The 9,808-nt window shown below is 32.1% G+C and overlaps 2 protein-coding genes across 2 annotated transcripts; both read right to left on the bottom strand.

Annotated features, from left to right (window-relative positions):
- Positions 1–542: 542 nt before the first annotated feature.
- Positions 543–4,176, bottom strand: LOC140893569 (ras-related protein RABE1c). Its single transcript, XM_073302651.1, has 9 exons — positions 4,047–4,176; positions 3,794–3,912; positions 2,769–2,841; positions 2,578–2,678; positions 1,767–1,832; positions 1,528–1,625; positions 1,115–1,177; positions 946–1,038; positions 543–855 (listed from the first exon to the last, which is right to left on the bottom strand). The coding sequence occupies exons 2-9, from the start codon at positions 3,864–3,866 to the stop codon at positions 769–771; spliced, it is 654 nt and encodes a 217-aa protein (XP_073158752.1). The 5' UTR covers positions 3,867–3,912; positions 4,047–4,176; the 3' UTR covers positions 543–768.
- Positions 4,177–8,002: 3,826 nt separating this feature from the next.
- LOC140887640 (histone H2A.1) lies at positions 8,003–9,212 on the bottom strand. Its single transcript, XM_073295035.1, has 2 exons — positions 8,856–9,212; positions 8,003–8,420 (listed from the first exon to the last, which is right to left on the bottom strand). The coding sequence occupies exons 1-2, from the start codon at positions 9,042–9,044 to the stop codon at positions 8,178–8,180; spliced, it is 432 nt and encodes a 143-aa protein (XP_073151136.1). The 5' UTR covers positions 9,045–9,212; the 3' UTR covers positions 8,003–8,177.
- Positions 9,213–9,808: the final 596 nt, after the last annotated feature.

Raw genomic sequence — 9,808 nt, forward strand, 5'->3', positions numbered from 1 at the left:
GCACCGCAAGACTCGTGATTATGATGGTTCTAGTAACACAAACCAATCAGCCTAGTGACATGAAAACTAGAAATTTTATCGTGGGTAATGTTTTTCTCATCATAAGTGGACCAGAAAAATATATGTTAGTGCTTGAAAGAAAAGGTGATAAATACTTCTTATATGCTCTCTCAAACACTATCTAAAGTAGTGTTTGCAACATCTAAATATAAATGATTATGAACGTTTTTTTCACAAATTTGTTAAGAAAAAATACGTAATCACTTGTTTTTAGAAGTTGGAAACACTACCTAAGTTCATTGGAATTTCATCAAATTCAGCAAATCAAAGGACTCAACCTGATTTTTTTTAACCGTACCATATGAGAAATAATTTTAATGTTTTATGCAAATTAAAAACAATAACTGATATCATGATACTTCAAAATAGCTGGACCAAGATATTATGATTTCTTTGCTTTCCCAGTTTGGCTTGTCTGTCGTGCTTTATTGATAAACAAAAAAAAACAGAAACGCGTAAAAGATATCATTTTAACAAACAAAAGCCAATATCCTGATATTCAAATTTCAAACCAAAGAAGTTCGTTATAAGTATTGATATACTAACTACTTCCACCAGCAAAGATAACATAACTGTATTTCTAAAATAATGAGAGGGATAACAATACAAGCAGCACTGCTAGTTTTCATAACAAAGACTTGTTTCGTTGTCAAAATGGTCAAATAAAGGGCGTAATCGATCACCTGGTCCCTGATGGAACCGGATTGTTCAAGAACCACCACAGCATGCTGATCTTTGGGAGGTTTGGGCTGCCCCTGCCGACTGGTCTGGTTGGGTGATCCTTATAGTTTGGGGCTGCATTCACGCAAAAATTACACAGGTCAATCTTTTGATGAGATGGAAAAACAGATAAAAGTGCGAGCATGTAAATATGGCACTGGATACCTCAGCCTTTGAGTCAGTTTCAGCAAGTCTTTGCTTTATGTCCCTGGCTATTGAGAAGAAAACTTCCTCTACATTCATGTTTGTTTTAGCACTCTGTTTCACATGATGTTAATTAAAGTGAAACAGTCAAAAAAAAGAAATTCAAACACAAGCAAGAAGTGTGACTTACAGTCTCAAAGAATTTGATTCCGTATTCATCAGCAAGTGCTTGACCCTTGGATGTAGGAACGGCCTATACAGGTTCAGCTGGGATGTCAGATTATTTTGGATAAAAGAAAAACATAAACTAGTATAGAAAGATGTGTGCACATTAAAGGGGATAAACATAGCAAAGTCTGTATCTTTAGGTAATGACTGGAGCCTAGTGAATATTGCCTTTCATTACTTAATATGTTAAAAATTTCAAACTTTACTTCTACAGTTGAGGTTCCATCACCCTGAAAGCACGTCAAACTTCAAGATAATCGAGTTCTAGATCTAAACCATGGGAGAGCCGGGCTAACAGAGAACATAAATAATGCATAAACAGTGAATATAGATACACATGTAGAAGAGAGAGAAACAGAAACAGAGAATGCAGACCCTTTTACTTTCATCCATATCAGCCTTGTTTCCCACTAATATCTTGTTGACATTGTCGGAGGCATGCTGTTCAATGTTTCTGATCCAATTCCTAATGTCTAAAAAAGGATGAAGTTAATTTAGATAAGATACAGCACAGCACAGCACACCATGAAAGGTAAGTAAACTTAAAAGTTAATTAAGAAGTATGAAAAACATTAATAAATGTATGAGATAATGAGAGATTGAAGAGTAATTACTGTTGAAAGATGACTCATCAGTCACGTCATACACCAGCAGTATACCCATTGCTCCTCGGTAGTAAGCTGCAAAAAAGAGATTGTTCAGTCAATAAGCTCGGTCTAAGTTCAAGAAACGAAATGGTTCTTTGAAGAATAAAATGGTGGCTTGCAGATCGGGAAATCTAGTAAAAAACAATTAACGTGCAATAAGACTGGAAATAGGCCTGGAGCAGAAGAGTGGTGAAGTGCTTATAAGCCAATCAAATTTTGATTTAGAAAAAAATGACACGATCAGACGATGCTTCGATTTTCCTTCTATAATCCTTCATCTCTACAGACTACGTGCAACCAAAAACCACCATAGCACCCAAAGAACCTCTTGATCGCTTCTAATGGAGCCAGTAGCCACACCATTTCCTATAGTAATGCCAATATCATCCCCAAATGATCAGCATCATAAAACAGGTCCTTTAAACCATTAGAAAAGTGAAATGTAGGTTTCGAAAGTGTTAACCCAATTATATAAAGACCACGTCAAAAAAAATGCTAAAGAAACAAGCCTTTTCATCCTATGATACATATCTTAATAATAGTAACAAGCATTCTAAAAAACCTTTTTAGGTTAATACCAAATACCCTCCAGAGTCTAGCTCATTGTAGACAGATTTTCTCACCTTGCATTCTAAAGTGAAACAGCAACTGCATGCCTCAACAATGGCAGAAACAAAACAAGTTCCAATTGAAATTGTTATCTTAGATACATCCACAAAAGAAAAAATAAAGGGAGGGGCCGAGCGGAGGCATATTTCAATATCATTCAAATGCATACCAGTTGTGATTGTACGAAATCGCTCTTGTCCAGCAGTATCCCAAATTTGCAGCTTGATTCTTTTCCCATCAAGCTCGATAGTCCTTATCTTGAAATCAATGCTGAATGATATAGCAGAATCATACACAACAGGCAGGAGAACGTTAATAGGCAACACAACTGTATCGTATCTAAATTTGAAGGAATCCTACCCAATGGTGGTGATGAAACTGGTGGTGAAAGAACCATCAGAAAAACGTAGAAGAAGGCAACTCTTACCCACGCCTGACAAGGCGTCAATATGTCAGAACTTCAATACTAATCATTGCAAGTGACTACTCTAAATGGCAATTTCAGGTTAATTTACCAAATGCAAAACCAAACAAAGATGAATGAATTTGTAAAATAATTCACAAAAAAATATTGATTGCTTAAAATTGAGAAATTCCACTCCACCGAGCAAAAATTTTACAAAAACTATTATGGCATGTATGATCTTTGGCATGCAAGTTTGGAATAGAGACAATCTAAAACCGATAAAGAAAGCACATAAACTGGGGAAATGATCTCTTCGTCTCACAGGCTTTCCATATTTTCAAGATGAACATATTTATTTTGGAGGGTGTAGACTAGATTTTATATTCTTTAGCCATGTCTCATGAATTATTAAAACAACAAAATAATCCTAACTTCCTTTCCAGAACTCAAACTCTAGTCATATTACTTATACAATATTCCAGAACAAGCTTCCCTGGTGGACAACTGAAATCTGTGATCAGTTTGAGAAATGCATATAATAATGTGTCATAAAATTAAATACACTAAAGTTTGCATATGAATATGCATCCTTGGTAAAAACATACGTAAATATATTATTAATTATTAATCTAAAAGACACAAAGAGCTTACCATTTCCTAAAACGTAAAAATGAAGCATCATTCCATTTTGTCCAAATAATATTGCTAACAAATTCAATCCCAACAGCCAAATATTTTCAAGTGCAGCAAAAAAATAACAATAAACGAAACATTTCCTATTAAAGATTCAATCCAAGTAACGAAATGATATGCTTGAAAACTCCTTGCCTAAAAACTAAAATAGCATGCGTGCCAAACAATGTGACTATTTCTCCTCAAAATCCGCTATTACCAAATCAAAAAGATAATCTGATTCACACGTTTTACCGCCTGACACAGAAAACATCGCCCCAAACAAAAATGCGCAGAAAACACGCACCGCTGTCACCGATCAATAGAAGCTTAATAAGATAATCATAATCAGCTCGAGCTCTGGCGGGTGGAGCAGCCATCTGAATTGCTTCAGTTTTTTTCAAAATTATTTCCTCAAAACAAACCCTAACAACGAAAAAAAAGTCAATCAATACCACCAAATAATGGCAGACTTTGATCCACCGATTAAAATCAGCTGTTGAAAACTCGAAATTGCAAACAAAAAGCCAAATCTATCGAGACAAATTGAGAATAATTACCAGATCGCCGGAAAACAGAGAAGAAAAGAGGGATCTAATGTACGAGGAAAATGAGGATGGAAGCGTGTGTGGGGAGAGAGAGAGAGTGGGGGAACGTCGGTCGTGGAGTTCTGTATTTTCTTTAAATAAATTAAATTATTTTTCATAATTGTTTAATAATTAAACTAATGTCAATGATAGGGAGAAATCGTCAAAGTTTTTTGAATGAGTCAAAATCATAAATTTTTACTCGAAAGAATTAATAATAAATTTAATGGTTGGGAGGGAGGGACAGAGTAAGAATATTTACATTAATGTTTTTATTTTTGTATATATATTTCTCAGTACAATTTTGGTCTGTAGTTTGGAGGAATAATTGTTCTAAACCATGCGATCAAACTGTGATGTTTTGTATATTTTAAAATATTTGAGTTATTATCTTATCACTTTTAATCAAAATAATTACCATAAAATACCATAATTTTTAATTATAACTTAAATTATCCTACTTAAAGATGATTATTCTAATCAGTTATAAAATGTCTTATTAAAGGTCATTTTTACAGTTCATTTTAACAAAATATCTAAAAAAAATTACACTATAATATGTAAATTCTTTTACACAAAATTACTTGACGTCTGTGAACAAAAAAAAAAATTATACATATGCGATATACGCGCGAGAGTATGTGGTGAATGATGAATTTTATTTCACAATCACAAAATCTATAATTTACAAACTCCCAAATGAATGCGAAAAAGTACACAAAAACTCATATGAACGTTCTCACATGTTAATTTTGTTAGATAAATATCATATTTGAAATTGAGTCACCAGTGAAAAAATTATTTTGTTGTGTCAAAATATTAATTTTTATTGTCAACATAAGCATTGTTGACTCGTCCTACGAACAAAGATCTGTCAAACTGTCTCACAAAAAGTGGCGGAGACACGTTGATGGCCACCCTATATTTTTTTCAAAATTTTGTATATATAAATTTTGAATAATTTTGAATTAATGTGATATTGGCCAGAGTAGGCTTGATCCCCCGCACTCCGTGCTCAAAACAATTCCGATTGACTTGAAATTTTCACGGTAGGATCGTTTAAAAAATATGAATCCAACGATATATCATATGCTACAAATTTCAATCTCGATGGCCGGAATCGTGAAGATGGCCGGAAATAGGGTTAAATGTGCAGTTTTTGGTCATCTTCATGATTTCGGCCATCAAGATTGAAATTTGTAGCATATGATATATCGTTGGATTCGTATTTTTTAAAACGATCTTACCGTGAAAATTTCAAGTCAATCGAAATTATTTTGAGCACGGGTGTGCACGGATTCCCCGCACCCTAAAGTGCGGGGGATCAAGTCTCTTGGCCAGAGTACCTCAATTTAAAATATCGAAGGATTCGATAACTTAAAATTTTAACTCAATAGACTAAAATCTTGGCTCAGCTGTTGCCTAATTATTTATTGGTTTTGACTTTTAATCATTGACGTTCGATTGATTCCTTCTAACTTCTAATCAATCATATAAAATGCTTCAATCAAACATATTTTAAAATTTTAAAATCAAATCAATTTTGACAAACTGTTAATCCAATGTATATATACTTATTCTAAAATTGTTTTTCTGATCATATAAGTTTTCAGTCCTTTAGTTTATCAAATTTCAATTTATATATAAGTTTTATAATTTTGGTCATTTTTATGTTGTTGTATTGATGTCTGATGCAGAGTTGACGTATATAGTACCACATCAGCATTTTCAGTGAAAAAATACTAAAATTTGCAACCAAAAAAAACCCAAAACATATAAGATTAATTAAAAATAAAAGAGTTATTTGCACCAAAAACCCCTGTAAAATATTGAAAATGCACACTTATCCCCGGTGAAATTTTAATAGGCATCTTCAACCCTAACCTTTTAAAAAATTAGCACATTCGCCCCTTCAGATGAGTGATTGTTGCACACGCGCCCTTCATGCGACTGGGCAAAGATTTTGATTTTTTTTTGCACCAAATACCCCTGTGAAATATTAAAAATGCATATTTGACCCCTGTGAAAATAATTTTTAAATTTATGCAATCCATAATACACAATTTTTATTAAAATCCAATTATAAAATATTTAGAAAACACTTTTCGTTTTATTAATTTTATTTTTAATTTTAAATTTATTATGATTATATAATTATTTTCTAAATAATATTATTATTTTATCTTGTTATCATTATTTTATTAGACTTTCTTCTTGTTTATTATTTTTCCATTAAACATGCATTTATAAACAAGTATTTAAATAATTTCAAGTACCAAAATATTGAACTAAACCGATAAGTTAAAACATATTGCTTTTTCGATTTATGACTATATATTATTAAACCAAAATTTAAATTTTTCGAAAATATGCATTGCAAAATTTGTAATAAATAATAAAAAAAATAACATGCTTATATAATTCTAAATCGAAAAAGTAAAATTCATGAACTTATCATTTGGTTCAATATTTGGTATTTTTAGATATTTAAATCCTTATTTATGAATCATGTTTAATGGAGAAGTTGAAAGCACGAAGTGATTTGATAAAATAATGATAATAAGATAAAGTAATAATTTTTTTAGAAATTAATTAATTAAAAATTATAAATTTAAAATAAAAAATAAAAATAAAATAAATAAAATTAAAAATTTGAAAAATATTTTATAATTAGATCTTAATGAATATTGTGTATTATTATTTAATGCAAATTATGCAATGCATTTTAAAAAATTTAAATTTTGGTTCAAAAATCTGTAATCCTAAAATGAAATGTAATATGCATGAAATTATCATTTTTATTTAATATTTTGGTATTTTTAGGTATTTAAATCTCGTTTATGAATGCATTTTTAATTGAAAATTTGAAAACAAGAAGAAAGTTTAATAAAATAATGATAACAAGATAAAATAATAATTTTTTTTAGAAAATAATTATATAATCATAATAAATTTAAAATTAAAAATAAAATTAATAAAACAAAAAGTGTTTGCTAAATAATTTATAATTAGATTTTAATAAAAATTGTGTATTATGGGTTGAATAGATTTAAAAATTATTTTCACATGGGTCAAATATGCATTTTTTATATTTCAAAGGGGTATTTGGTGCAAGAAAAAATATCAAAATCTTTGCCTAGTCGCATGAGGGACGCGTGCGCAACAATCACTCATCTGAAGGGGCGAGTATGCTAATTTTTTAAAAGATCAAGGTTGAAGATGCCTATTAAAATTTCACAGGGGAGAAATGTGCATTTTCAATATTTTACAGGGGTGTTTGGTGCAAATAACTCAAAAATAAAATATGAAAATACAGAACCAAAATCCAATGTGTCAAAATTACCCAACCAAAATTAAAATTTTCCCTTCTAATATTTGACAAAGTTCTTTCTTTGAAACTGTAAAAACATACAAATTACTACCTAAATTCGCCATGATAAAAAGTATTTGATCAATGAAACATGTAATACATGTGCGATTGGATCAAGATCATTGCTTCACCTCGCTAATAAACAAAAAGAATACATCTTTTTTTTTTTCGCTTTTTATAACTCAGACGTTGTATGAACTTGTTCAACAAATATACATCACTGAGTAAATTATATATGCTTGTATAGTCTATAGCTATGAGGTAATGCAAAACGAATTCAGAATTTGATAAGCTTGAATCCATCGACCATCATCCATATTCCATACTTGATTTTTTCAAAAGTATTCGATGCAAAGTATAAGACAAGACATTAATTAACTTCACGCATTTGTTTTATCGATTTATCATCTATTGTATGTTATCTTATATAATCCTTGGAGCCAAGAATTCACCATCATTTTGCTTTTCAATAATCCAATTGATTTGGTATGTCTTTCATGACATAGAAATGAAATACCACATTCCCAAAATGAAAACCAAAGAATCAACATTCAACAACTTATCAACTCAGCATAAACATAGCATTAGTTCAAAGGAGAATTGTACAATTACACCATTTATGAACACACCCTTCCTTACATCAACACAAACAACAATCACCATCGATCAATTAAGAACAGAAAGACCCCAACACTACGAAATACCAAGAACTCCCGCCTGGTTCGGTACCTATCTTAAGCTTTCTTGGGCGATTTCTTGGCCTTCGACGGAGATTTAGGGGCCTTCTCAGCAACCCTCTCCGATTTCTTTGGTAGGAGGACAGGGTTAATGTTAGGCAACACTCCACCATATGCTATCGTGACACCGGCTAGAAGTTTCCGGAGCTCCTCGTCGTTCCTCACAGCAAGAAGAACATGTCTTGGTATGATCCTGTTCTTCTTGTTATCTCTTGCTGCATTTCCAGCCAACTCCAGAACCTGCAAAAAAGTGTGAAATCAATCGCATATATGAATTTTCGCATAAAATTGAGAACATGGGTAATAATAGATTCACAAGAGTAATTAAAAGGTATAGATATCTGAAATCATCACTCAAAGAAAACTATGAAGAAATTTTCTGAAATTACCTAAAAATTTCAGGAAAAATTGAAATTATCAAGTCGTGTCCAAAAAAAAAATGTTCTATTTTGTGAATCATTTCAATTCAACCTACTCTAAACCTAATTCGATCGTTGAAACCCAAGGATCGAGCATTTAGGTCAATTAAAACAAAGGGAAAAATTCCTGCAATCACGAAACAGGTGATATAAAATCAACAAATTGTCCCACCAACAAAACACCTAAGCAAATAAAATGCTCGAAATTCACGAAAAAAGAAGCGGCGACATTGAAATTAAAGAGAGAGTGCAGCACCTCGGCAGCAAGGTACTCAAGCACAGCGGCCATGTAAACCGGCGCCCCGGTGCCCACCCGCTGAGCGTATCGTCCCTTCTTCAGATACCGACCGATTCTGCCAACCGGGAACTGCAGGCCGGCCTTCAGCGACCGCGAGACCGGTTTCTTCTTCGGACCGCCGCCCTTTCTTCCACCTGATCCTTTCATGCTCGCCGGAAATTGAACTCTGCGTACAAAAATCTGGCGATAGTGGTGGTGTTGCTGGATTTAAGTAACAGTGAATTTGAGCTGGGGTGACATGTGGAGGAGAATTTGGAGCGTTGGATTCGTTTGATCAACGGTGATGAATCGACAATTGGCTATCCGCGTGCTCTGGAATGGACCAATCAGATAACAGCTCTTACGAAAGCCTATATTTATGGGGTGTCTGAGTTACCAGGTTGGACCCCATGCGGAATCTACTGAAAGTCTGAAATGGAATAATGTAGAAATATGAATGAATGTTATATAAAAATTGTAATTTTTTTTATTTCAATTATTGCTAAAAATGAAACATAAATAAAATGAATTTAAATTCAAAATAATAGATATTCAAAAGGATTATTATTATTATTAGGCTGTGTTTGGTACTAGTTATTGAGTGGGTTTATGGGTTGTTTTTTAGGCCAAACCTTTGTTTGGTATAGTTTATAATAAACCGGTTCAATCAATTATGGAAAGTATAAAGTTAGATAGAGTGGGAGAAGGTAACTCACGTCCCACCCCAATATTAACAATCAATTTGTTAATCATGACCTGTAATTTCAGAAATACCATTTGTCCCTTATTTAAAATATATTTATTACTTTTTTTTAAAAAAAATATAAGGGATATTTTGGTCATAAAATTAAAATCTCATTTCTTAAACTTTTTCATAAATATCAAACCAAAAATATCTAGATTTATCACCACACATTACACATCCTTATCTA

Source organism: Henckelia pumila, chromosome 3 (genome assembly GCF_033568475.1).
Source record: "Henckelia pumila isolate YLH828 chromosome 3, ASM3356847v2, whole genome shotgun sequence".
NCBI classification, from domain to species: domain Eukaryota; kingdom Viridiplantae; phylum Streptophyta; class Magnoliopsida; order Lamiales; family Gesneriaceae; genus Henckelia; species Henckelia pumila.

What these genes read in the sequence shown, in the direction of transcription:
- LOC140893569 (XM_073302651.1), bottom strand. Translation starts at nt 3,866, where the DNA reads ATGGCTGCTCCACCCGCCAGAGCTCGAGCTGATTATGATTATCTTATT. An exon ending in GAATCAAATTCTTTGAGACT is followed by an intron (nt 1,039 to 1,114) that starts GTAAGTCACACT and finishes CATGTGAAACAG; the next exon opens with AGTGCTAAAACAAACATGAA. An exon ending in AAACTGACTCAAAGGCTGAG is followed by an intron (nt 856 to 945) that starts GTATCCAGTGCC and finishes GCGTGAATGCAG; the next exon opens with CCCCAAACTATAAGGATCAC.
- LOC140887640 (XM_073295035.1), bottom strand. Translation starts at nt 9,044, where the DNA reads ATGAAAGGATCAGGTGGAAGAAAGGGCGGCGGTCCGAAGAAGAAACCG. An exon ending in TTGAGTACCTTGCTGCCGAG is followed by an intron (nt 8,421 to 8,855) that starts GTGCTGCACTCT and finishes ACTTTTTTGCAG; the next exon opens with GTTCTGGAGTTGGCTGGAAA.